We start from the raw sequence: 27735 nt of genomic DNA, 5'->3' as shown, positions 1-27735 counted from the left end.
GGGAGAAAACCTAGTTTCTGGAAGAACCTTATTCCTCAAAGTTTCAGGACTAAGGGTTCTTCAGTAAATGGGATTCTCTTCCAAGGGAACCCCCTCTACGCAGCTGCTTGTTTCCGGAAGAGTCTCTTTCAGAAATGCAATCACACGAGATTTGTAAATCAGTGCTTCACTTGCATTTTTGACCTCCCTCGTTTGCATTCCTCTTCCGAAAGGAGAATGCTGCATAGATGCAGCAGCCTAAGCATCTGGCTTCTAAGAATGAATTTAACAATGGATACAGTCAGTACAACATAATCCTGCAGTTTACAAAGGCAGAAAGTAAAACTGAGGAGAGATGGAAAGAGGGCCTAAACAGAACCATACTAAAATCCTGCAGATGTGATTGCTGTTTCCCAGTTTGAAAGAAGGGAAGGGAGTGTTACTCAGACTGCATTAACTAATAACAGCCAGTGCACTGAAAGCAGTTCTTTTTAACCACTGTTAGGCAGCAAAGCAGGAGAACACAAGGGAAATGAGTAAGCAGAAAGAATCATTAACTTATCAAAAACTTTATTACCTGCATATCAGGGTTAGAAATAAAATGGAATACAATCTTTAGAAGACCCTTTTCTCTCTCATACACACCCCTGCCTTCCACCTCCAGAAACCTCAAGTTTCAAGGACCTTATTTTACAGTTAAATTACACAAAGAATATGTGAACTATTTGCTCAATGTTTATGACAACCAACAAAGTAAATATACTGTAATCTGTAAGATAATTTATTAATTTGCATCTTATAAAACAGCTATACCCTGAGAACATGCATCTCTTCCCCAGTTCGCAGGGAATGATGGACTACATAATCATTGATCAAGTGTGCACCTTCCTTCTTCAGCACTGCAGAAGAATCTTCTGCCACTTGAGCTGAAGAAGTGGGTCTTACCCATGAAAGCTCATGGCCTAATACATTTGTTAGTTTTTAAGGTACTACAGCACAGAGTGTTATTTGAAAATAAGTCTCTTATCCCAAAAGAGGGGGAAGATAGACTGCTGATGCCATGTGATACGTGCAGGAGTTGCTCAAGAGTAGCCTTGTCCAGCTCTCCCCCAACATCACTCCCTATCAGGCCCACTCACTGGGGACAGGGAAACTCCTAGACGCGCACAAGATGGTACTAGGAGCAGTGAAGGCAGCCAGGTGAGCATGTGAAAGTCCTGGCCATGCTGAAAGAGCGTATCCAGCAGCACTGTCAGCAGCTTGTGGGGCACCAGCCAGCACAGGTGCAGCGCCCCCCAAATGTCAGGCAGACAGCATTCATGTGGGTACAGCTTACACGTGCACAGGGTCCCACTGACTGTTCTTTCCTGGGACCTGCCATTGCTATCAGTGGGCCTGCATACTATCATGCAGGAGATGGGGGAGCTCCTATCCCAAGTGGTGTCCCCAGAGGCAAGATCAGTCATTTGGGCCATGCATCAGATCAAGACGAAGAATCGGGCCAGGCTGTGCCATGGCAACAGCTCTTATATATCTTCCAAAGCAATATGCATGGCTGTTGTAAGGATAACACCATCGGCCCAGCTCTTTAGAATGTGAGTGTGCAAGTTTCCTGTCAAACCCAAGTGGCAGCAGGGCAACAGTGATTTAACAAGTCACAAGTCAGCTAAATCTCAACAGAATTCCATGGAACAAAGAAAAAGCATTTGCTGGCCCTAAGATTCTCTCTCTGATCTATCTCAAAGACCTATTGCAAACAATGGATGTCTCTCAGATTCTCAAAAGAGAGCCCCAAGAAACGTTCATAACAACGCAGTGGATGTTGAACATTTCAACCTATCACTATCAGCTTCCCCGACAGTAAAATATATTAACAGTGTCACAAGGACTACCAAAATAAATTCTGCGTGTGCTAGTGACAGACTCTGTGCATACTCCGATTCTTTTGAAGTTAAATGAACTTAATTAATAGGGCCTGACCAGAGGATTAATTATAATGTTCTGCAATACCAGAAATGTGGGCTATCTGGATTCTGTTTCTGGTCTCAGTTTCTCACTCCTCAAGCCTGCAGAAGATGCAGGCAAAGGAGCAGCATTGACTTCAGCCACAATGAGGGTAACTAAGGTAAAATCATGGTGGAAAGGATTAATGTAGGAAAATGCATCCATGCTGAGACTAAAGGAATTCTGATAACCTGCCTGAAAGAAAAATAACTATTTTAAGTGCATGCATCCAGTAAGGATGTCTTAAGACAGACATATATCTTCCCTGGAAATGATTTTTTAAAAAAGCCTCAGATAAAAAAAGCAGGTGGGATTTTTGTTACTAGATATTAAAGTATTTTTTATTTTCTCTTTTTGTTTTGAAAGGAACCTGCGGAAGTACAGCCAGTGCTCATTTTACACATAAAAATGCTTTGTTTTTACCTGTCACATAATCCCTCCCTACTACAAAAAATTCTAACAGAATAATTCACATTTAAAACACAGCCTTTGTCTAGACTAGACTAGAATTTTGAGGAGTAAAAGGGACTTCGATGTGCACTTTGAAATACCTGTGGCTGACCCGCGACTACACGCAAGCTGACACTCTGAAGTTGCCACGGGGGAGATTTAGCCTAATGAACTGCTGCAAATGCACTGCGGCACTTCATTAGTAATATCCCAACACCCTAATTACCATGCCCCCTTTGAAGGTGGGGGCTAATCTGGACACAGCCATACAGAAGCATAACTCTTAAAAAGATTTTACACTTAAACCACCAGTATTACATCTGTTCTTAATATTCTCAATTTCAATTCAATAGTCAAATAAGATTAAATAATTTGAGACTTGTGTCTTGAATTTATTTTTAACTTAACCTGTATCGAAGATTCCTAAAATATAAACTTGAAATATTAACAAAATGCATAATTAATAAGCACACCAAGATATTCAAGTGTCTTATCACTGCTATATTACTCGACAATATTAAGATACACAGAGATGCCTACGTACCAAACCTTTACAAAAGGTCTATTTAATTTCCTTTTCTTCCCACCCCATCATCCTCTGGCATGAACTATGCATGTTGATTTTATTTACGGTGTTTAATTCCTGAACATTTGTTTTTATAAGATACCATATATCTAACGTCTGTTGAAAAACCTAGCATAAATAAGAAACAAGACTGACCAATAAAATTACCTCAATCTGGAAACAATTCCAATCACATAGGCTATTAAAAATAACGTACGTATGCTTACAAGTATCACTCTAATAGCCCAATAAGACATTCACTCAACCCTGATGCTAGTGTAATGATCTGTGATAACCCAAGAGTCACTTAACCTGAAAATTACAGTCACGCATTTTTATACCACTATGTAACAGGAAGATCACAAAGTTAGCAAGTTTTATTTCAGAGTACATTAACCACCTGGTCAAAAGCAGAAGCTATCATCTTGATTTTTTTCCCTAAAGGAATGCCAGGGGTAATCACAAAATTTAAAATTTAAGCCCTAATTCAAATGTGTATGCACGTAGTTGTTCTAGCCACAGGAGTAGTCCCATTCACTTCAGAGGAAGTGGATACATGCACAATGCTGTTCAAATACGTATTTGTAAGATTGAGGCCTTTAGCAAAAAATGATCTGGCTTTCAGAGATTGAAGCATGCACCATTTTGGAAGATTAACTTTTGGAAAAAACAATGCAATTCACACTACCATATGCTAAATAATTATTTCAATAATTAAGATACACCATAATCACATGTAAGAGCAAATAAATTTCTCTGACAGTTTTATCAAACAGCAATTTCTCCTAAAGCATGGGAAAAGACTTAATTTATGCTTTAAAATACTTCATGTAATTATAACTATAATTCCAGCTAGACTGCTCAACATTTTTAATTGTCAACCCCAATTTTCAGTGGTTTATAACCTTTCCAAACTTTTACCCTTTGAGCTGAAATTTTCCACATCAGGCTGTCTTGGTAATCTTTTCTGGAAAAATTTCTGAAACAATGTTTCAGCTGTTTTTAAGAATGAGATCAGGGCAAACTTAACATCCTTTTAATAGCTTGCACATAATTATCCCAATTATCCTAGACTAAAAAAAATAATTTAAACACAACAAGAGAAAATTATTTGTCTATCTAATTGAGAAAGGTTACTGAAAAGTTTTCTAACATCCCTAATTATTAAAGCTTTAGCTGGTACATACACAGTCAGCACATGCAGATAACAGCAGAAAAATATTGATTGTTTTCATTAGTTTCCTGCTGACCCCTTAAACTGCCAAGTGCTGTTTTGTTTGGTGTTTGTTTGTAAATGAAGGACTGAAAAAACTTTATAACCCATAATTACAATATTGTTCCAATGGAAAAACATCTAAAATGTACTGTACTTGCATTGACTTATATACAACATGTAACATAACTATACATGTTACACTGTAGTAATTTTTGCTCATCTATTTTAATAATCAAATTACCCAGACTGAAACTGGGTTTTGATTCAGTTTCCTTGAAATCTGTTTCACAGGTGCTGCTTTTGATTGATAGGATCTGGGCCTCACACATCTTTATTAAATGGCATTCAACTAGTCTTATACTTCCACTGCTGAGTCTGCTTTTTCAATAGAACTCTGCAAAAACTTAGAGGGATAGAGGTTTATTAGCTTGGTCTCGAAAGTCATAATTTTTCTCCCACTCTTACCAAAAATAAGAAACTAAATAAACATATGTGGAAGGTCTCAAGTACATACAGTGCATATTTAAATCAAAGAATTAATATACTAGCCAATATTAGACAGGGTAGCAAGCTTTGTGAATGGGGGCGGGGGGAGAGAGACACACAGTAGACGTTGAACATCTCAACTTTAGTAAAGCTTTTAATACTGTCTCACATGACCTTTTCATGAACGCACTAGAGAAACAGCCGATACAAACCTGTTATAAAGTGGATGTACAAGAAAGAGGCTGGAAAACCCTACTCACGGAGCAGTTATTGATGAGTCACAATCAAGCTTGAAGGGCATATCTAGTATAGCCCCACAAGGATCTGTCCTGGGTCCAGTTCTATTCAACATCTTCATGAATGATTTGGATAATGGCAGAGTTTGTAGATGGCACCATGCTGGGAGGGGTTGCTCTGGAGGACATTTTGAATTCTAATCCTTATCTTGACAAATGAGAAATGATCTGTAATGAACAGTATGAAATTCAATAAGGACAAATGCACAGTACTACACTTAGGTAAGGATAATCAACTATAAAATACAAAATGAGAAATGACTGCTTGGAAGGAGTATGGCAGAAAAGGATCTGTTAGTTATAGTAGATCACAAACTAAGTATACATCAACAATTGCAAAAAAAAAAAAAGTGAACATTCTGGATTGTATTAGCTGGAGTTTTATATGAAAGACAGCAAAAGTAATTCTTCCACTTACTCAGTGCTGGCAAAGCCTCAGCTGGAGCACTGTGTCCAATATACCCAGCACTATACTTCAAGAAAGAGGTGGATAAATTGGAGAAAGTCCAAAGGGGAGTAACAAAGATGATTAAAGGTCTCAAACATTGACCTCTGAGGACAGATTGTAAGAACTGGGTTTGTTTAGTCCAGAGAAGAGCATACTGAGAGAAGCTGTAACAGTCCTTAAGTACATATAATTCCACATATAAAGAGGAAAATAATAAACATTTCTCCTCAACCACCAAGGACAGTGTAAGTAATAATGGCCTTAAAATCGCAGCAAGGGAGATTTAGGTGAGACCATAAAAAGAAGGGGAAAAAAAACCAAACCCTTCCTTGCTCTAAGGATAGTTAGCTAATCACTGGAACAAATTACCTAGCGAGTAGTATCTCCATCATTGGAGATTTTTAAGAACCGATTAGACAAAGACCTGTCAATGATGGCCAGATAATTTATTTCTGCCTCAGGCCAGGGAACCAGGCTAGCTTACTTATCAAAGCCCCTTGATACTCATCTTTCTCTGGTTCTGTGGGTCACATTCTGGCAGGCATTCCATGTAGGGACAGGTCTGAAAATCTATGCTCATAACTGAAGACATGAGACAGAAGTTGCCTACCACCATCGTTCCCTGTAAGAAAAGTGCTTCGGTGGCCTCCCAGCAGATTATAATGCACTCCAACTGATTTGCAGAGTGCCCACAATCAGCAGCATGTATTTCTACTGGAGGTGCACATCCACACCAGCCCCTGTGCTCATAACAAAATTTACTGAATACAAGGATGGTAAAAATTAGAAGGAACCTTGTCTACCACTATTTTAGCCTCCCTAAAACCTGTGAACAGACCACTCTACACACCTTTCTACAACAGGAACTCTGGAAGGGCAGTCCAGAGTAAGGCCTATGACAAAACAACAGTCCCTATGGACAAAAGCAAGATTAATGCTCAAATATTAGATAGAAAAAACCCACTGTAAACACGATTGATGAATTAATACATTTCTGATCTCAAAAGGAAATCTAAGTTACCAAACTGCATACTCAACCTCTACAGGAGGTATACTCTACTGCTGTTGAGTATAAAGTGATGGTGCAGCCCCACTGACATAAGCACCTGCTTTATTACAGGCAAGTAGTCTTAGTCAGTGGTCTTCAACCAAGGTGCCATGAGAACTGTCCAAGTGTGCCATGAAATTCTGTCAATTTCCCCTTACTGGGGCTCATTGCAGAACCCCAGGGTATGTTGGGGCAGGGGCGCTAAGGGATTGACACTGGTGTAGGGTTCATCAGTTCCTCACACAAACACACAGAGCCACTATGAGGGAAAATGCTGACCCCACAGGACGCCCTTCACACCAGGAGACCACTGCAATGCTGCTTGCTGGCACAAATGAGCCGTGGTCAGCCCCCCCTACACTCCCTGCTGTGGCAAAGGGGAGGAAGAGAGGGAGGACGGAAGCCTGTTGCAGCTGGGATGCAGTCTAAATGCTGCATACTGGCTCCAACTGGCTAGTGGGCATGGGAGCTGCTTTCAGTGGTTACTTGTTTTCTCAGCATCCCTAGCATAACGTTAAGCAGATTTTGGAAATGTGTCTGCGCTTGCTGTCGAAGATGGTGTATTCTGTGGTAGATCTGAACCATTAATGCATTTGATCCTTATTTAGCTTGTTGTATGTGCTACTATGTTGCAAATGTCTCTAATAGGACCATAACCATAGTAAATGTAACTAAACGTGACATTTATGAGCAATTGAGCTGATAAAATTGGGTGTGCCATGGACCTGTTTGTTTCATTGAAGTGTGCCGCTTTACTGAAAAGGTTGCGAACCAGTGGGCTAAGTGTTAGCAGGATGGGTACCTTAGTCTCTGGTCCATAGGTATCATGCAGATGTGCAAAACCCCTTTGCGGTATAAAATTTGTTGGTGTTGAGGGGAAGAAAAGATTCACAATCCAAACCCACGTAATTCACTGTGAAAACTGAAGGAAAGGGTTAAAACCCTATTTTGAAAAATAAAGTTTTACAATCTCCTAATTACATCACTGAACTTAACCGCAGACAGTAGCTTTTAATATTCAGCTTCACAAATCAGAGAACTCGACTCGCTCTTTGTACCTGAGCTCTAATTCACAGTCTCAGTGGGCTTGCTTCAAGCCTCTACGCAGCTGCAGCCAAACCATGGCTTGCGGCCAGCAGGCAGTTCTTCTACAGTTAGAACGCAGCTCACCTATTCCCCACTTACCAGATGCTGGGGGATGGGAGGAGCTCGGGCTTTCTACTCACTCCTGGGCTGGCGAAGATACAACCTTCCCCCCTGGTGGGGAGGGGAATCTTGGAGCTTTAGCCTTGGGGTAGACTGTGCATGTCTTGCACCTCTCAAACTTCTAAAGACTATCATATGCAGCCTGACAGGTCAGAAAATTTGGCTAACCCTCCTCTACCATGTAGTACCAGCATAAAGCAGACAGTGCCTGCTAATCTGCTACAGTACGCATTATTGTGACTGTCAAAACATCTGAAAGCTATGATTACTTTTGGTCATATTCTAAATAACTAGTCTCGGAAGGACCTCAGGCTATAAAATGTAACTATATGAAATGAGGGCTGACAAAATATCCATGAGGAACACTGTTCCAACAATAAAAGGACAAGGACAGCTAGAGGCTGTGAAAACTCTACAATCTCGCTTAAGTTAGACTGACATGGTATAACAACTCCTGGGTGAAGGGTTCTTTTTCCCTAAAGTTGACGTTTTCCTACATATAAGAAAAAACTAATAATAATGACTTTTTTTAATCTAGTAGAGCAGTACTTAAAATTTTGAAGTATTAAGGGGTCTTCTCCCATGCATTAAGAATATTGCATTGATTTAAAATCAGGATATTTCACTAAACTACAAGCTAAAAAAGAGGTTTGAATGCAGCTTGTTTATTAGCTTTACTGTTGATTTTATTGCATTTGTAAAATAACTCATCCGAATAATTACAAAAAGGCCATCCCAATAAGGATCACTGAAGTCTGGCACCAGTGCTATATCCATGCTAGGAGATTTTTTTTTTTGCAAACAAGTCCCCTACCTTGCTATTATATAAATCCACTGGTGGTAGCAACATGAGAAACCCTAGTGTAGACAAGTTTCCCACACCCAACGTTTAACATTTTGTGGTCAAGCCCCACCCAAAACAAATCTCATGACACTTTTTACAGTACCACATTTACCTAATACCCTGCCTATGCCAGTTTTCTCACTGTTACCAAGGAGAATTTCCCCTCATTACTGTACACCTTCACCCCCAACAAAACACCAGCATAGAGAAGTCCTCAGGCTGTTATTTTCATTGAGTACACCTTCTATTCCCAAGACTACATTTTATGCCCTTATTATTTTAATAAAAGTTTAAACCACACAACACCTACATACTAGCCAAGCCCTAATAAAAATACATCATGTAAACACAAATGTTTAGTCAGGAAAAAGAAGCAGTGAATCCTCCTCTCACCCTTAAGTACGATTGAAAAATAAGCTGTTTTTTGCATTTATCTCCTTACCAATACATAATTCTTTTCAATCTGCACGGTCATTTTACCTTCCATATGCATCAGTTAAGGTTGCTTCACAAAAACCACAATACTCAACGTCAAGATTCAAACTAAGAGAGACTATAAATTTAAGTTTATGACAGTGCCCTCTGTACATTACGCACATTATGCCACAGTTTAAAGTAGTCCTGTGAAACATAACCAGGATACTGCATTCTTTAATCATCATGTGAATATAAACTGAAGCATTTATTGTGTGGAGTGATTTCCTAGCCTTGTACTGACAACAGCCTAATGTTGCTAACTATAGTTTACATTGCAATGTTCTCCACTTGCTCACTGGAGCAACACAGAATGAAACATCAGCAAAAAAAATGTGTTACCAAAACACTGACCATGAATCACAGGTGTCAAGGTATTGTAACAAATTGTGCCACTGGTCCAACAGGCCAAAAGGAACTTACCTTATTTCCTAACCAGTGTACAATGACAGTAAAAGAAACCAATGTCTTGAGAAAATCCTTAAAGCAACACGGAATCTATCCAACTCTAATAAAAAAGACACATGGATAAACTATGAGACCTCTTCCATAGGTTGTCTGATGAGAATAGCTTCCCCCTTTCCCAGATTTGCTCTTTTTACCACAGATTCACAACTGAACGGCCACAAGCATCATCATCCTCCTCTTGTAGAGGTGTGATTTGTCCAAAGCGGTAGCACAATTTGGGAACACTTGGAATACCTCAGTCTCAGCTATGCTGCAAGCTCAAACCCTGTGTTAACTGTGTTTGGAGGATCAAAATGCTACAAACCAGGTCTCTAACAAGGTGGATTTTATAGTGCATATGGGACCACAACCCTGAGTGTTTTGCTTTATAAGGGGCATATGACCTTTTGTAACAATAAACAAATTAAAGAAAAACGTAATACAAAACAAAATATGTTTCACTGCATAGCTGGAATTACAGCATTGCCATTTAATGCTCACAAAATGATGCGCTACAGATACCCAAGACAAACCACAAATTTGCACCTATATAAATGGCAGATATTTTGCATCAGCAGATCAGAGCACAGAAAATCAGCACATTTATTTCTGCACTTTTTTCAAAGGTATTTATTTAGCTAAACACGGATTTCAGTGTCTAATTTGAGACACTCGCGTTCGAAAATCTGGGCCTCTGAGACAATTTGCTATTTCTTTCCAGGTACCTTATGCTCCCTTCCCCATAGGGCCCCAGAGCCCCAGTATACCCACCTGCAATAAAAACTGCAATGAGGTGTGGGAAAAAGGGGCAAACACACACCACATGGCATAACCCCACCCACCTTGAAAGCATGATCTTATTACCCCACCACAATAATGGCTCGCCTCCTGGGTCTGGGGAAGCCACAAGGCATGCATACAAGAGACACCCACACTGAGGGTGCCGCCAAAGGCACCACACTCATTGGGGAGGGATGATATGACAGAAGGGGACTGAAGACATGAATGCAGTAGCGAACAACGCACGTAAGGGAGAAAGAGACAGAGGGCGCGGGGACAGGTCAGCTCTCACAGGGGGGATACAGGGATGGAAGGAAAAGGGCAGCCATGTCAGGGTTGTCCATCCCCCCAGTCCAGTGGGATGCAGGGGCGGGTGGAGAATGTTTGGCATGCCTGCAGAGCTGGCAGAGAGAGGCTGAGGCTATGGAGTGGGTGGGCAAGAGGGGCAAGATGGTGGCCAGGCTGTCCCATCTCCCCACCCTGGGAAATGGAGGAAGGTGGGGGAAGGAGAAGAGGATGGTGACAGCTGGCACATGGGTAAGTAGGTAGGAGTAAGGAGGTCCTGACACTCCCCCAGAAATGAGGGGCTGTATGGACAGGGTGCGGTGGGGTGGGCAGTGGAGGGACTGTCTGCCCCCCCATCCAGGGCAAAGTATGGATGGGGGGGGGCAGGGCAGGGCAAGGACCATCCCACCCCCAGTGATGAAGAAACTGTCTTGTTTCCCTCAAAGAGGGATACAAGGATGGGAGCAGGAGGTGAAAGGACTGTCTCACTCCTCACCCCAGGATGCAGGAATGGGAGACGGTGGAGGGGCTGTCTTGCCTTCCCCCAGGAGGGGAGAAAGAAGCTGTCTCATCCCCCCAGGGGGAAGGAAGGATTGGGGGGGGGCAACGAAGAGACTGTCTCACCCCTCCCCCCCTCGGGATGCAGGGACGGGGGAGTGGTGAAGGGGCGGTCTAGGACCCCTCAGGGACGGAGGGATGAGGGGGCAGCTAAGAGGCAATTTTGGACCACACCCCGGGGACGAAGGGACGGGGGGCAGCCTCGGACCCCCCGCAGGGGATATGGGGCAAGGGGGGGCGGCGGCGACGGGGCGGTCTCGGACCCCCCCCCGGGCGATGCGCGGCAAGGGGGGGCGGCGGCGACGGGGCGGTCTCGGACCCCCCCCCGGGGGATGCGGGACAAGGGGGGGCGGCGGCGGCGGGGCGGTCTCGGACCCCCCCCGGGGGATGCGGGACAAGGGGGGGGGGGGCGGCGACGGGGCGGTCTCGGACTCCCCCCGGGGGATGAGGGGCCGGGGAGGCCGGCGGCGACGGGGCGGTCTCGGTCCCCCCCCCGGGGGATGAGGGGCCGGGGGGGCGGCGGCGGGGCGGTCTCGGACCCCCCCCCCCGGGGGATGAGGGGCCGGGGGGGGGCGGCGGCGGCGACGGGGCGGTCTCGGACCCCGCCCCGGGGGATGCGGGGCGGGGGGGGGCGGCGGCGGCGGCGACGGGGCGGTCTCGGACCCCCCCCCCGGGGATGCTGGGCGGGGGGGGGCGGCGGGGCGGGGTGTTCCCGGGCGCAGGAAGCGAGCTGGGCGCGCCGCGCGCGGGATACGTGGGGCAGGTCTCTCCCGTCCCCCCCGCAGCGGCCGCTCTCTCACCTGGGTGTCGGGGAGGCGGCGCATCCCGCAGGTCCCGGCCCGCCGAGGGCAGCGCCCCGCCGCCGCTCGCGCACTCCGGGCTCCTCCGCCACCGGCTCCCGCCGCGGCTCGCACTGCCCGACTGGCCCGCGCGCGTCGCGCGTGCCCGCCAGATGCGCGGCCACGCCCCCGGCCGCGCCCCCGCCACTCCCCTGAGGCTACGGCGCCGTCCCTGCCCCACTGCCTCAGGAGGACACGCCCCCCCCAGCTCAGGTCTCGCTCCTCCCCCGCCGTCTGCGGCTTCCGCGCGCTGCCCGCCTGCGCAGTAGCAGGCTGCGTCGTTTTTCCTTACCTCGTTTTGAGCCGTATGCTAATGAGCCTTCTCGGGGGGCGGAGCCAGGGCGACCGCCTCTTTCTCGTGGCCACGCCGTGGGCGTCGCGCAGCAGGATGCCGGTTTACGACAGTTTTTTTCCTCCCTTGGCGGCGGTCCTTAGTAACTGCTGGGGCTGTGTGGCGCCGGGAGCGTTATGCGGCGGCAGGTGAGGCGCGGCGGCGTGGGAAGGGTCCCTTCCTCCCTGTCTCCTGTGGGGCCGGGGCCGGGGCCGGGGCCGCTCCGCTTCTCCCGCGGGGGGGAAGGGGGTCGCGCCTAGTAAATTATCTTCGGGGCGGGCCCTAGCCCCTTTATCCGCTCAGGCCTGCGCGCTGCGCCCGTCACCGCAGCGTCTGACCTGTGCTCCCCGGGGAGAGCTGCCGGCCTGAGGTACCATCTCCGTGCGAGCCCGGCCCCCTTTCTGGTTGGACCTGTCCCACGACAGGACTTCGTTGGCTGTTAATCTTCAATTCCCGGCGATCCCGAGCCAGGCCTGAGGGTTGGCGCCCCCGCGCACCTTTCCCCTCTGCCCGCCTCCGCTCAGAGGAGACCTGGGGGCGAGAGGGGAGTGCGATCGGTCCAGCCCCCGCAGGGCCTGGCCCCTGTGGGCTGGTGCTCCACCAACCAGGGGCGTATGGGCAGCTCGTGGCCCGGCCGACTGGATCAGCCCTCACAAGCTGCTTATTAGGTAGGCCAGCACTTGTCGGAACAGGGGCTGAGGAAGGGAGGAGTAGCTGCTTTATCATTTCCAGCCCAGTGGTTCATGATGGCACCGGGGATGTGGGAGAGCTCGGGCTGAAGTCCCTCCTCTGCCCAGCAAGGAGGAGTGAACGGGAATCGGCCACCTCACAGGATCAGCAGAGCTCCTGCTTTAGAGAGCTGGAGCAAAAGCTCCAGAAGCAAGATTGTTTTGAAACTTTTTTCTGTCGGGGCGGGGGGGGACATGGCAAAGCTGTGATCCGGGTTTTGTTGAAGGCTAGGGAAGAGGGCCAGAAACAATTTGGGGAGCCCACACATAAGGATGAAAAAGAGAATGTTAGTGAGACGTGAGAAGGGAAGACATTTAAAACACCAGTTGTGTGGCATTTGAGTCTTCAAAAGAAGAGAAACTGAGGCACGATGGTTTACCCAGTCAGAGGGGGTGCACCAACCTCGTAAAAGTATCTTATACAATATTAGACAACGACTATATTTGTAAGTACTCCACTCACACCATCTAAAGGAAAATTGGGGTAAGCTATGTCCCCTGATAGCTGTGTCGTCATATCAGTTAGAGTGGATACTGTTTTTTAAAAGATCAAGCTACCACAGTACCCAAAGCAGTTCTTATGACTGATTTGCACTATATCGAATGGTGTCCTTTTCAGGAGAAAAATGCACATTTTAGCTGTAGCTATATTCTTTCTTTATGCCTTTTTGATACAGAACTGAAATAGGTGAATGTTGATCCACTTAGTTTTCTAGTTTTTCTACTTAAATTCCAAATTATTTTTTATCTGAGGTTATTTTTTTTAATCTCTTCTGTTCACTACGCTTCATCTCTACCTTATCAGAGTGCTGTACTCAGCTGGTTTCACATCTTTCTACCTGCCCTTACTCCTGAGTAAAATGTAAGCCCATGTTTGCAGTCCTGGCCTGCGTATATTTTATTTTAATTCAAATGCTTTTCATTGCCATATAGGATTTTGAAGCAAAATAGGATTGTGGGGCTTGTTTAATTGATATGTAAATACCAAAAATGCTGTTTTGCCTTGCAGCAGGACAGGGTTGGTCTCTGAGCTTTTAATAACAAAATAGAAGACTTATGCATTGCCTGTGTATGCAGTCTGTGAGAACCATGAAAATGTTCCTGAAGTTTACCATCATGAGAATCTAACTAAAAACCTGCAGCATTTCACTTATCCTACAGTGCATAACCCTTAATTGACAAGTTGTTCAGATAGTATTAGTTTTTTATAAATAATATTTATTATAAGGGGTGGGTGAGTAAACCTTGTGCATGGGTTGGTAACTTCGACAATTTTTTGCTGGAATTAAGAGGGGGTCTATCTAAGATACGCAACTCCAGCTTCAAGAATAGCATAGCTGGAGTCGACATACCTTAGATCAACGTTCTCCACTGTCCCCCCAGTAGGAGGGTGACAGGAGAAATTCTCCCATCAATTCCCCTTGTTCCTTGCAACTGTGAGGAGTACTGGGGTTGATGGGGAAGAACTCAGCATTTGACTGAGCGCAGCCCTACTAGCCACACTAAAGCAAACTCCAGAAGACCAACCTCCAGGGTGCCAATCTTCCCAAAAGTATGGACGTGTCCTAAATAATAGAACATATTAGGCAGCTCTGACATATATGAAGATGTAGATTAAGTTAACAGTGTGCTGGAAACAACAGCTTGGTGGTAGTCGAGCTAATAGTGCAGGGCAATCACAAATCCCGTTGGATTTCAATACTGTTGAAAATGCAACTTGAACTTCTGTAATGTATGTAACATGGTACTATGTGACATTTTGATTTAAAATCAAAGATATTAGATGAACATGGCACATAACAATAACATCAGTTAGTTAATTTATCCATTTTATCAAATGTAATTGCAAATGAGGAATCGTCATTGAATTGGTTCCTGCAGGGATTATTCTTGGCCCTAGGTTATTTAACTTTAATAACCTGGAAGCAAGCAAAATCATCAGTGACAAAGTTTGCAGAAAGGTCACTGATACAGAGAGATCTGGCTCACGTGGTAAAATGGATGCAAGCCAACAATATGCATGTTAAATATGGCAAAATATGAAGGTATACATAGAGAACAAAGAATATAGGCCATAGTTACTAGCTGGCAGGGAGTGTTATGGGGGACTCTCTCCAGGGAAGCCTTGATTCTGAAAAGGCTTTGGAAGTCATGATGATGCCCAGGTGATGGTCTGTGGCCAAAAGAGAGAATAATCCTTGAATACATAAACAGGGGAATTCATAGGAGGGGTAGAGAAGTTACTTTCCCTCTGTATTTGGTGCTGGTATGACTACTGCTGGAATATGATTTCCTGGTGCCTATGGTTCAAAAAATATGTTGACAAATTGGAGAGGGTTCAGAGAAGAACCACAAGAACGTTTTCTAATCCTCTAGTTGCATGTCTCCTAGTGATGGACTTAAGGAGCTGAATCTATTTAGCTTAGCAAAGAGAAGGGTGAGGAGTGGCTTGATTGTAGACTCCAAGACTACCGTTACACTGACCCGAACTGCTGGCAGCAGCGTGCAAATGGGCGGTCTTGAAAATGCAAAGGGACACATTTGCATGTTTGCTTCCCGGCAGAGGAAAAGCAGTGTAAACGTGGATCTACCAGCAGGAATCTCCCCTTTTGTCAGCAGCCTCTTATGCCTGGAAAAAAATCAGAATCTTACTGTCTTCACAGTTAATGCCAGTTAAAACGTCACTGTCTTAACAGTTAATACTATTAGCTCAATTTATTGAGCTATAATACCGATAACAAAATATCCAATATTATGGGATAGGTATAGCATCAATTTCGAATTTAAAATCTCAAATCAAGGCCAGTGTGGAAGTGCCATGTCCTTAATTCGAATTTATTAGCCTCCAGAAGTGTTCCATATGTGTCCCACAAAGCTACGCGGTGACCCTCCATGTATAGCCGCTTCGTTGTATGCTGCTCTCCAGCCAGGTACGCAGGAGGAAGGTCACAGGAAGTCCATGAAGTTTGGATTGCATTTAAATTTGAATTAGAATTGGAATTCAGCAGTGCCCAGCCCTGGAAATATAAAGGGCGCCCGTTACGAAAAAATTCCTTTACCCATAGCATCACACCACATCGGTAGCAATTGCATTGTTAGCCATCTACTGTGACCATGAGCACTCAGGGTAGTGATCTGCCTCGTACTTCTCAGGGTTGCAAGCAAGAGCCCCAGTATGGACCTCCCCCAAGAGATTCTAGATTTCATTGCCATTTGGGGAGACGAGTTGGAGGTGAAGAGACTACAGGTGGCCAAGAGAAATGCAGCCATCTATGATCAGATGTTGCGAGAGATGACCTCTTGAGGTTACTTTGGGACTCAATGCAATGCCAGGTGAAGGTGAAAGAATTCTGAAAGGCCGATCAAAAAGTCTGGGAAGCCAACCAGTGGTCGGCGCATCTCCACATATGTGTTGCTATTGTGAACAGCTGCACATGCTTATGGGGAGCAACCCCACCATAGAGCCCAGTCTGAATTACAGCACTTCTGGAGGCCCTGCTATGGAGTTCAGGGTGAGCCCGGAGGTACTGGGTGGCCTGGAGGAAGAGGGAAGGAGGCAACAAGCAGGGGACAGAGGAAGTTCTGAAAGACAGCCCAGAGCTCTTCACGGTAGACATGGAACCATGCTCCTGCACAGTGCTCACCCCCTGGACCGAGCGGTTTGGGTGAGTATTTATTCTGCGTGCTAGAGGTGGGTTGGGGGTGGGCAGAGGTATAGGGTTGTGTGTGGGTACAGATTTGCTAGGTAGGGTTCTGTGCCCCTCAGAACAGCATGTTAACCTTTCTTGGGATGGAGCGCTTCTCTTCTTTGGAGATCTCCTCGAAAGCCTCATCCAGGCACTCTTGTATTTTTTCCACGAGCTTCTTGGGCAGGCTAGACTTGTTGCAACTTCCACAGTAGCATGCTTTGCCACGCCAGGCAAACAGATAGCAATCTGGTGTCATGGTGCCACACAGCATTTTAGCAAATTTTCCAGGGTTTTGGTCGCACAGTGTGAGTAGGTGTTTTTTTTCCATATCTCTTAGTTTTAGGCGGGGGTGATATCTTCTTTGGCAGCCTGCAGAAGCATGAAAATTTGAATGTTTTTATTTTAACATTCTTCCTGTCCCTTTATGCTTGCCTGCAGCAGCCGGCGGGCAATCTGCCCCCCACACCACCACCACCAAAGCATTTTGCAGGCTCAGCAGGGCTTCTCCGCCACCCCCCATGTCCCTTTCCAACCAGCATTTCTTTTAATTTTTTAGGAGTCCCCCACACCCTGCAACTCCCGGGCTCTGCTGGGTGTTTTCCCTCCCAGGTCCCTTTCCACCAGCATTTCTTTTGCTCTTTCAGGACTCCCGGGTGCCACGCGGCTGCTGTTGTGCACTGCTGGGCATCTCCTCTCCCATGTCCCTTTACACCCAGCCTTTCTTCGGGTTGTTTTTTCTCTTTAAAACACTTATTGTACATTGAACACCCCCCTCATGCAGCAGTCCACGTGGCTGGAATCGAACCCTTCCCCACCATTCTCTCTACTCATCTTGGTCATTGTGGAGGTTTGCTCCAAGAACAGCTGAAAAAAAAATTTCCCTGCCACAGGACACCCAGCAGCTTCCCCTGCTTTGCAGCTCTCCTCTTCCCCCAAAAAGCAGATAACTGCTTATAGCTTACTACATCCACAAAGCAATGTGCTGGATAAATTATGGCAACTGATGTATTGTGAAATGCATGCTTATTATCCCATCCTTAATAAGCCTTCAGTGGACACAGAGCTGTTCGTTCAATTTCAAAGCACATTATGTGAATTGTATCTTAATTTTGACCTTCATTTTCCAGAGCCAATGCCCAGAGAAGCAGAGAGGAACAGAAGAAGAAAGATGTGCAAGCAAGATGTTTTCCTACAGGACATGGAGAGTAATGAAGTTGAGCACAACAAGCTAACAAAACAACACTGCTCAAAGGCATTAGAGTCAAGCTGAGTTTCAGCAGAGAATGCTTGACTGCCAGCAGCAGCAGCAAGTGGCAAAACAGAGTGAGGCCGTGGCAAAGCTCATAATGGCAGTCAGGGAGCAAAGTGAGGTCCTGCACTCCCTGCTGGAGTGGCAGAGGGACTCCCAACACAGCAGTGCAGGAGCCTATACCTCCTGCCTGGAGTCACCTGAGGAGAGGTTGCCTGCTCCCCATTGTTATGGTCCCCTCACACAGGGAGGGGCAGCAAGGATAGCCTGCCGCTCCAGCCCCAAGGGCCACTGCAAAAGGCTATTTAAGCACCTTTGAGAAGGCTTCTTTTCCCAGGCACTTAAACCTTTCTTCCTACCAAAATAAAATCATTCCTTTGAGCTCATGGTGGTGTGGGGCATGCAGGAGTGTGTGGGGGGAACACAAATCATAGGAGGGCTGGGGGAAGGCTGAGGGCACATCTGGCCCCCCCATGCCTTCTACTTACTGCAACTCAATCCCCTCCCACCAGCTGAAAGCATTCATTCATTAAGATGGTATGATTTATTGGCATTATGTCAGAGAAATGCAGTGGTAGCATGTGCGTTACAGCTCATTCATGAAATAACTTTTTAAAGCCTTCCTTATTGCTGCTGTCTCAGTGTGACTACTGGTGGGTGGTTATGCAGGCAGCTGTGAGTAAGCCCTGCCTATGGCCTCAGCTTCGGAATTCCAGAGGGACAGGAAAGTCTCCTGCCTGGATTCACATATGTTGCACAACATAGCGCATGCTGTAATTAACAGTGGGGACATTAGTTTCAGAAAGGTCCAAATGGGTCAATAAGCATCTGAACCTCACTTTTAAATGGCCAAAGGCACATTTCACCACCATCCTGTACCTGCTGAGTCTGTGCTTGAAGTTTTCCTTGCTGGGGTCCAGGGCTCCATAAGGCAAGGGAGCAGAGGGTAAGAGGGGTTGCCCAATATAACAATAGGCATCTCCGCTTTGCCAATCATGACTTTTTCCAATTGGGGAGAAAATGTCCCATCCAGGAGCTTTTCGTATAGTCCAGATTGTGGAATATGCATGTGTCGTGAACCCTCCCTGACCTGCCAACGTTCATGTCGGTGTAACGACCTTTGTGATCTACCAACACCTTGAGAAGTACCCCTTTCGGATTATGTGCTCAGGCCAGGTGTCCAGGGCCATGGTGGGGATATGCATGCCATCTGTTGCCCCACCACAGTTAGGAAACTGTACATCTCCCAGGGTCACAGTCTTCCTGAGGAGATGCTGACAGATGGCATGGGCCACCTGCCTCACCATGAACCCCACTGTAGATCTGCCCACCCCAAATCAGTTTTGCCACTGACCAGTAACTATCAGGCAGACTTCCACAGCGCGATTGCCACTCCTGAGCCATGAAAGCCAGCTACATTCTTGTGTTGCTGTGCTCCGGGGCAGGGACCAGCACATCACAAAGTTTCATAAAAGTGGGCTTGCACATGCAAAAGTTCTGCACCCGCTGCTGGTTGTCCCAGGACTCCAAAACTGATCCCACCAGTGTGTCCTGGTCTCAAGTCCAAAACCGCCACTCCATTGTCACCAGTTCATCCAGGGCACCCAGCAGCTCTGAGTTCTTGGACCACAGTTGGGAGATTTGCTCTTCCAAACGATCATTAGCAGCAGCATTATAATACTGAACTGTCACTGAGCTTTGTAATTGAAGGAAAAAACTGCACGACAGCCAGCGTGGTTGCCAAAACGATGTGTGCTAAGAGTTGAAGCATTTGGGGATCCATGCTTGCACTGGAATGTCGCAGCAGGAAATGGTGCAATCTCCGGTTCATTTTCTCATGATTACTCGTGCTCTGAATTCTGGGACAAAGCTTGGAATTCTGGGATTCAAACATGAAACGCCCACAATCAACCAGTGGTAAGGCATTGCAGGCTAGGTACCCGCAGTGCACTGCTCACACTGTCAAACTTGCACAGGGCAATGGGGATGTGGAAACCGGACAGAAAAAAAGGTGGGTTGAATTTCAAGAAGCTTTGTGGACACAATTCAAATTCAGATTACATAATGAAATTTATTAAATCGAATTTATCTTGTAGTGTAGGTGCAGCCTTAGTGCTGTCAGGTTTTTTTTTTTATTGAGGGGTAGGTGAACCTGGAATCTAAGAAGTGGCACTGACATGCATCAAAAACTGTACGTTACTTAGAAAGATGGTACAGTGATTAACTCATAGATTTGAGAGGTAGGTTTATATTTCCATCTTTGCCAAAGACTTCCTGTATGATGGTGGGAAGATCATTTCATATCTCTGGTCCTCATTGTTTCTTTATGTAATGTTTGGATAATATCTTCCTCAGCTGGCTTTTTAGGCTTTCTCCTAATTTTGTAAATTTGCTACAGGGGCACAGTAAACAACATATTTTAAAATACTCTGCCCATATGTTCTTAACATATTAAAACAGAAGTATAACAAAATCTGATTCATTCTTCACCATTTATGTTCTTTTTTTGCTCAGGTTAGATTATAAAAATAGACTAACTTTTTTTGTATCTGTAGCGAGTCAGTTTCACTTGGTTCTCAAGCAGTAGCACAGTGTGGCGTTGTTTGTTCACAACTTAAAAAAATTGTGTTATGAAAATCAGGTTTTGCAAAACTTTAGAAAAACAATCTCTGCCCTTAATTTTGGCTTTAAAGGGACATATTAAAAGGACAATTTAAGACGCTTCTGTCTTAATTTTTCTACTTATTTGTACCATCTAAGATTGGAATAACTAAGATGTGAGAGGATAAAAAGCATAGCTTAGTATAGCATATTTAAGTGGTAATTTAGTCTTCTTGATGCAGGGTACCGAAATAAATTTTAAATTACTGAACTATCTGGACAACTGCACAAACAGGACTTGATTGTCTTAGTATGTGTTTTATGCTAATTTGTATTTAACTTACTCCCTCCCAAATACGCTGATTCTTCAGCTGCCACTTGGAAAGAAGGCATGTGCATCTGCCTTGCTTTTGAAACCAGTACCCACTTGCATTATCCAGCAGGGAGGCAGAGAAGTATACGTTGCATTTGCAAGTTCAGTCAGTTACTTGACCAAAAAAACCAAAACAAAGAGCCTTACTCTTATTTATAATCTTGGTCACTGCTGTAGTCTATCAGTATCTTCTAATTTTTAGGGCATTTGGGTGAGGTGTGCTAGAGGTTCTCTACAAGGAGTAGGTCAGACCTGTAAATGAGAAAAGCATGCCCCTGAAGACATGGGGCAAGTTCTGATTGGAATTTTTTTGTGATGTGGACTTGAAGCATCCATAAACTCTAGAAGAGATTGTATCCAAATCCAACTTCACAGAGTTCATAGTTCTCCTTGGAAGGCTCCGTTTCACAGAGTGAGAGCTGCAATTTCCAAAGTGGCTGTACTATTTGTGGTGAAGTATGTCCCACTTCTGCTGAGTGAAATGTGAGTCTCTGCAGCATTCTCCTTATACCGTGCAATTCATCCACTGAGTCATCATGCAGATCTTACATGCAGTTTCACAAATACCAGATGGGAATAAAAGTAAAAGTAGCAGCAAGTAGCAATTAAGTGCTGTTCGTTATAATCAGGAAGAGAGACTGCGTGTGGAAGCTGCTGGATTATTTACTTTTTTTTTTTTTTTAAAAAAAAAAAGGAAAGCCACGTTTCATCGTTACAGGAATAAAAAAGAATAAAGTTCAGGATGCAAGCGTCATCATGCAACCATTAATCCTTGCAAGGAGTAATTGGCACATGCCTCAATGCCCATAAAATTTATTCTGCCCGTGAATGAAACAAAAATTAGTGGGAACACTGCTGCAGCCCCAAGCTTCCCATCCTTGGTCCCATTTGTGGGGAGGGGGCTGAAGCTTTTCTCTTCTCCACCTCCCCAATTTGTACCAGGCTGCTCGTTGTTCCCCTTCTCAGATGAGCTGTGTGCTTTCCTCTGGCTTCCTGACAGTGACAGGAAGGGGAAGAGCAAGCAGCATCCTGGAACAAATCTGTGGGGGCTTCAGTTCCCCTTACATGCACAGCAACCCCCTGCCCTGAGCCGCCCTCACCCCTGCACTCCAGACAAACTCGCAAGCCCTGACTCCTGCACCCCTCCATATCCCTACCCCCACCCTGAGGTCCTTTTCACCTCCCCAACTTTGATTCCTGCACCCGCAAATCTCCAGCCCCCCGCCCTGATATCCCCAAAGCCCCTTTGTTGACTCCTACACCTCCCATGTATCCCCACACACACCCTGACCCTCTGCCAACCCCCTACCTTCAGCCCTCCGCATTCCATCCCACACTTAAATTTCTTAGAGATACTATCCTGTCACAACGCCCCTCCCCAGGACTAGCATTCTAACCACTGGACCCTCCTTCCTTTCCAATGTATTGTGGGGAACACAGCTAGGTGGTTTTTCTAGCATGAGCTTTGGGATCCAGCAGGCCTCACACAGCTTCCACCTCACACTACTGGGTAGGGGGAAGGTACTTGCAAACCACCTTTCTCTCCCTTTTTACATTCCTTGCCATCTGATAGCTTGTTTAACCCTTGTTGCTTAAACCTAGGTGGGGAAATCCCTTAATGTTCACATGACTCCATGTCAGCTATAGTTGCTTCTCAGTGGGAAAAGTTCAGCTTGTTTGAGTAGTAACTTATCTTATCCGCTTTGGTTTGTTTTAGTTCTTGACCTTTCAAGACGCGCGGTGGCCCCTGCCTGTGCACAATGGACCCTGTTGTTCTGAGTTATGTGGACAGCTTGCTGAGGCAGTCAGATGTTTCATTGCTGGACCCCCCCAGCTGGCTTAATGACCACATCATTGGATTTGCCTTTGAGTACTTTGCTAGTGACCAGTTCCAAGACTTTTCCGACCAAGTCTGCTTTGTCAGTCCTGAAGTGGCCCAGTTCATCAAGTGTGCCGCCAGCCAGGAGGAAGTAGCCATGTTCCTGAAGCCGCTGGGCCTCCCGCACAAAGAGGTGGTGTTCCTGGCCATCAATGATAACTCCAACCAGGCTGCTGGGGGCACCCATTGGAGCCTCTTGGTCTACTTCAGGGACAAAAACTGCTTTGCCCATTATGACTCCCAGAATAAAAGCAACTCTGCCCATGCCAAGCTGGTGGCAGGAAAGCTGGAAGCATTTCTGGGCAAAAGAGGAGGCAAAGTGCCCTTTGTGGAGGAGAAGGCCCCTGCCCAGCAGAACAGCTATGACTGTGGAATGTATGTGATCTGTAACACAGAGGCTCTGTGTCAGGGATACTTTAGGGGCCTGCAGGAGCCAGTCCTGCAGCTCCTCACCCCTGCATACATCACCCGGAAGAGGGCAGAATGGAAAACGCTCATTGCCAAACTTGCACACAAATGACTTAAATGTAACTCCCCCTTTCCCAGCAACTACCTTTCCAGTCCTCTTGTCTCCACCCCCAGTGCCTAAGGGAGGTAGCTAGGTACAGCAATTCTCCATAAGAAGAATGTAGCCCCCGCAGCATGGCTACCCGCTCCACCGGCCCAGCTAAAAAGCCTTAGTCTTCTCAACAACACCCTAAACTTCAGACTTAAGTACAGGTAACATCTCTTTTTGCATTCAGCTGAACCTTCTTAAGGGCAGGTTTGATTTCAAGCACTTTTCTAAGTGTATCAAACTAGGTTGATAAGGATTCCTCCACCCCTACAATAAGCAATGTGCCCTCACTACCTGATTTTAATTTTCTATGGATGTTGCTAGTTTAAAATCAAATCAGGTCCAGTGGTGTCCATCATACATATATAGTGCCTAAAGGATACGTGATTTGTCCCTGCCTTTAATTGTGGGTCACAGTTAGGGGATTTAGCAGTCTGGCTACACAATTATTCCCAAAAATTTGGTAGTGGGATATCATATCCTGTGACATGAGAGTGCAAAATTAGAAGTAAAGGTGATGATCATTTAAAGGTACCTCAAAAGATAAGAAAAAAGGGCAAACAAAAAAAAAATCACTTTTCTAGTTTTTTGAAAGGATGTATGACAAAGGCTTGATTTTTTTTTCCCTGCTTGTTTTTAACTATATTCTGGATTGTTGTAAAACTAGTGGTATGGCAAAACAAGAACTAAGAAGGTGAAACCTGATGGAGCTGGCGTGTTTTAACCAATGATTAAAGATTATTTTCACCAACATGTACTTAGAACAAATAACCTACACAAAGTCGGAAGGAAGCAGGGAACCCTCAGATTCCACCCCGCCAGTCAAGTTTTAGGACTACTCAACACATATGAGACTTCCAACAACTTCTCTAAAAAAGGTATCCACCACCACCCCTGATTATTTTACATCCTGGATATTTCTATGCAGGGGAACAAGAAGTAAAAAACCTTTTGGACCCTCTCCTGCATCATAAAAAGCACTACGAGCAGAAAAAAATTTGCAGTACATGATTTTTCAGAGGTCTTGACATCAGTGGGAGCTGCAGCTCTTCTGAAAAATCAAGCTCTAAGGCTGTAGTCTTCTTATCTATCCTACCAAATGTAAGTGGTTAATTCAAAACAGGAAAGCTTTTGCTGCAGCCCTGGATTACACTGGGGATGCAAGAAAGTAGGATCCATTGACAGAAGAAGGGGTTGTTGGTGGAAGAGGGAGATGTCAGTGTGAAATGAAATAGTTTGATTTATATAATCTACAGCCTCGCTGGATACAGTGGGCAAATCCTTAGCCAGTGTAGAACAGCATAGCTTCATTGATTTCAGTAGAGCAAGCCCAATTCAAACCAAATACCCAGTCAAATAAACAAGCAGTAGTGATTGTGGGGGAGAGGAGTTAAATATCACAAGACAATGAATGATCCTAGCTAGATTGTCCAGTGCTAACAGAAGAGAGGGTTTGCCTGTAGCTCTCTGCTTTCTCTTTATCCTTTTGAGCATATGGGAGAAGTCAGTTCCACGTCCTTGTATTTGAAATCCCTGGAACTGTCTAATGGAATAGGATTGTTGAGTCACCTTACACTAAGTGCATTGCCTAGCCAAACATGCCATTCTCCCCCCTGAGGGTCGGAGGTGAGACAATACATGGGGCACTCTTAGCTAATTTGTTTTGTTTTTTATCTCCCCATTGCAACTTTTTGCCTCTTTTGCTTCCAAGAACAAACTAACACATGCACATCCCCACTTGTTTGCCCTGTAGCACTGAGATGCTTTTTATATCCCTGACAGATTACCTGGTTGGTTAATACACAAAAATACTTTTTTCCATGGTCTGATTTCAGCATGGGGCCTCCCATTCCCAGGGAGAATGTTTTTCCATCTTTGCTCAGTACGATACATGATGGAAGAGAGGAAGAAATTAACCCACCTCAGATGCCCTCCTCCCAGTCAAATACATCCTGGAGAATCCAGTACTAAGAATAAAGAAAGATACCAATTAAAAAAGCAACAGTGTTGTTTGATGTGTCACACTTTCCCAGTGATTGGGGTGGGTAGCTAGGGGAGGGAAGGTGTTCCTACATCTCATTAACTGGCAATATTAATGCCTTACCCTTGTAAAGCGCTTTTTGCTAAAGTAACAGGATTATAGCATGAAGGGGGAGCAGCTACCGTTGTTCCCCTTTGCTAAGCAGCCCAAAACCAACATCCTTTCTGTTTATTGGGCAGTGTCACTTTTACAGTTGACAGCATGATTCACATGCGGCTTCTTATTATGTTTTGGCACCATGAGGAGCTGCTGAGCCATGCCACAGGAAGTTGGAACAGAGCTGAAGTTTTTAATCGGTTCTTTAAATCACTTTGCAACACTTCTAGCAACTAGTAAATGGAGCAGATTAAAGGGTGGCTATAAAAATTACAGCAAAAATCAAGAGGCATGGAAATTAACTCCTGTGAAATCGTGTATGATCATGTGGGAAAAAAACATTTTAAAGTTTAACTGTTGCTTCTTTGTATCCCATACACTCAATGGTGTCGCACAGGGAAAGCTGCAGGCCAGTTTCTCATGAGTAAATACTGGTCACAAGATCTTCAAAATGGATGGACACATTGCTGCTGGGGGCGGGGGGGCAGGAGAAGTTTTGCGTCAGTGCTTGTTATCTAGGAGAGCTGTGAGATAGGTGGCCTAGATTTGTGGCTGAGCTGAACCCAGCTCTACAGCATAAGAGCCCAATTCTACAAAATACTCTCGGCCCTCAGTTTCCACTAAAAGTATTTCAGTGGAACAATCCCTGGGCTTTCATTTTTTAGCCACACTAGAACAGCTTCAACAGACAAGACTGAAGGCAAGACCACACCCTGTCCCCCATGCCCATTCTGATATCTCATAGCTCAGGAGCTAGTGCACTCTTGTGAGAAGTGAGAGATGGCAGGATGCTTCCTTTCTCCCCTCCTGGTTAAGAGGAGGAATTGAAGGTGGGTCCTAACTTTTAGGCTGAGGGTTACAAGGTGGCACCTCTTCCTTCTGGGTATGAATAGTACCTGACCCAGTCTGCATGCTCCGAGCTTGTCTATTGGTTTGACACCCGCCCACAGCTTAGGCAGCTGAATGTCTATCTGCCTACCCTCACTCACGAATTAAACTCTACCAAATTCCTGGCTATGAGGAATGCAGGATGGGCCATGAAATCTGGTCTTTTGTGTACTTTTCCCCCTATGCTGTGCAGCTTTCACATGGACAACCTGTGGCTCTCAAAGTGGGGATTGTGACCCAAGTATGATTTTTTTTTTTTACATCCTAAGACCATGACTTGGACTGAAGTGGCTTGTGAGTTTGGCGGGTCCTTAATTCATGAATCTCTCTGGAGTGAGAGGGGGGCCTTGAGGGAGGTGGCAACGTGCATGCCATGGGGTCTAAAACGTGGCACCCATGAAACTTTTACAGTGGAGAAGTTTGGTACGAGGGTGCACAGATTCCTGCAGCGAAACAAGAGATGGGTGGCCCTGGCGCCACGTGCGGGAATGAAGCCCCCGAATTGGCATTCAGGCATCGTGCACAGGTAGCCTGAGCTGGTGGCGAGAGGGAGCAGCTGAGGAAGTGCTGAGGGCCTTAAGGTGGAATTTCTTTACACAAGAAAAAGCAAATATGTTAGAGTACCAAGGGCGGCACCAGGCATAGTGAGAATAAACATCACAAAGGGGGGTTAAATAAATACTTCCTTGCTGGGAAACAAAACTAACAGGCCCTGCAACTGTGTCACAGCGCAAAGAAAGGTACTGACTGACCTTTGCCTACTTGCCCCTTTATCTTTCTTAAAGCTTCCTGTGTAAGTACAGGCTGGCAATTTGCAAACCTGAGGCAGACAGACACCTGGCACCTTCCCTGCAGGAAACAGCCCAACGTGAGCTGCTGTGCTTTACTGTTTCATCAGAAATACAAATGCTCTTCTTGACCATTTAAACAAACATTTCCCTGCCGACAGGGCCCTGCCCAACAATTCAAAGGTGCCTTTGCAGCAGCAGCATCTCTTACCTGACTCACAAGCAGCAGCCCAGGATCCCGAACAAGACAGCACACCATGTAGTTAGAGTAACATTCAAGTCAGCAGCAGAGAAATGCAGAGCAGCTTTGGGTTCCTTGCTGAAAGGACTTTCTCACTGCTGGTGTGTAGGGTAATGCTGGAGGTCTCTCTGGGGAAAGGCCAGGGGCATTTGGAGGGCACAATGGAGCACAGGCTTAGCTGAGCTAGCGTGAAGGTGGTACTTTTGGTGGGATGGAACTGCCCTGCTGTGCTCGCGCTGGCCTGTGGGTGTAGATGGCAGGCATGCAGATGAGCCAGCAGGGAACCCTTCCCTATTGCAGAGCAGCCTAGGGAGGAACAGAGTCGCTTGACCCCGCCCCCTCCCATGTTA

At 45.6% G+C, this 27735-nt stretch overlaps 2 protein-coding genes across 8 annotated transcripts in view; one reads left to right on the top strand and one right to left on the bottom strand.

The window, feature by feature from the left end:
• Window positions 1–12026, bottom strand: part of MYO9A (myosin IXA) — a 325415-nt gene extending 313389 nt beyond the window's left edge. For all 5 annotated transcript variants that reach the window (XM_075007302.1, XM_075007303.1, XM_075007305.1 and 2 more), the window contains exon 1: window positions 11887–12026. The gene's annotated coding sequence lies outside the window, so the exon portion shown is untranslated. The remainder of the gene's footprint in view (window positions 1–11886) is intronic.
• A 240-nt stretch (window positions 12027–12266) lies between these two features.
• Window positions 12267–25324, top strand: SENP8 (SUMO peptidase family member, NEDD8 specific). 3 transcript variants are annotated; one of them, XR_012647113.1, is made up of 3 exons: window positions 12267–12405; window positions 22614–23495; window positions 24094–25324. XR_012647113.1 is itself a non-coding variant. In XM_075006698.1 (2 exons), exon 2 carries the CDS (start codon window positions 22657–22659, stop codon window positions 23293–23295), a length of 639 nt encoding a protein of 212 aa, XP_074862799.1. In that variant the 5' UTR covers window positions 12267–12405; window positions 22614–22656; the 3' UTR covers window positions 23296–25324. The 3 variants fall into 3 exon arrangements, 2 of the variants coding, with proteins under 2 accessions (XP_074862799.1, XP_074862800.1); XM_075006698.1 differs by having other exon boundaries at window positions 22614–25324; XM_075006699.1 differs by lacking the exon at window positions 12267–12405 and adding an exon at window positions 12681–12924 and having other exon boundaries at window positions 22614–25324.
• Window positions 25325–27735: the final 2411 nt, after the last annotated feature.

The sequence above is a fragment of the Carettochelys insculpta genome, chromosome 12 (genome assembly GCF_033958435.1).
Source record: "Carettochelys insculpta isolate YL-2023 chromosome 12, ASM3395843v1, whole genome shotgun sequence".
NCBI lineage: Eukaryota > Metazoa > Chordata > Testudines > Carettochelyidae > Carettochelys > Carettochelys insculpta.
This window is presented reverse-complemented; position numbering and strand designations above follow the sequence as displayed.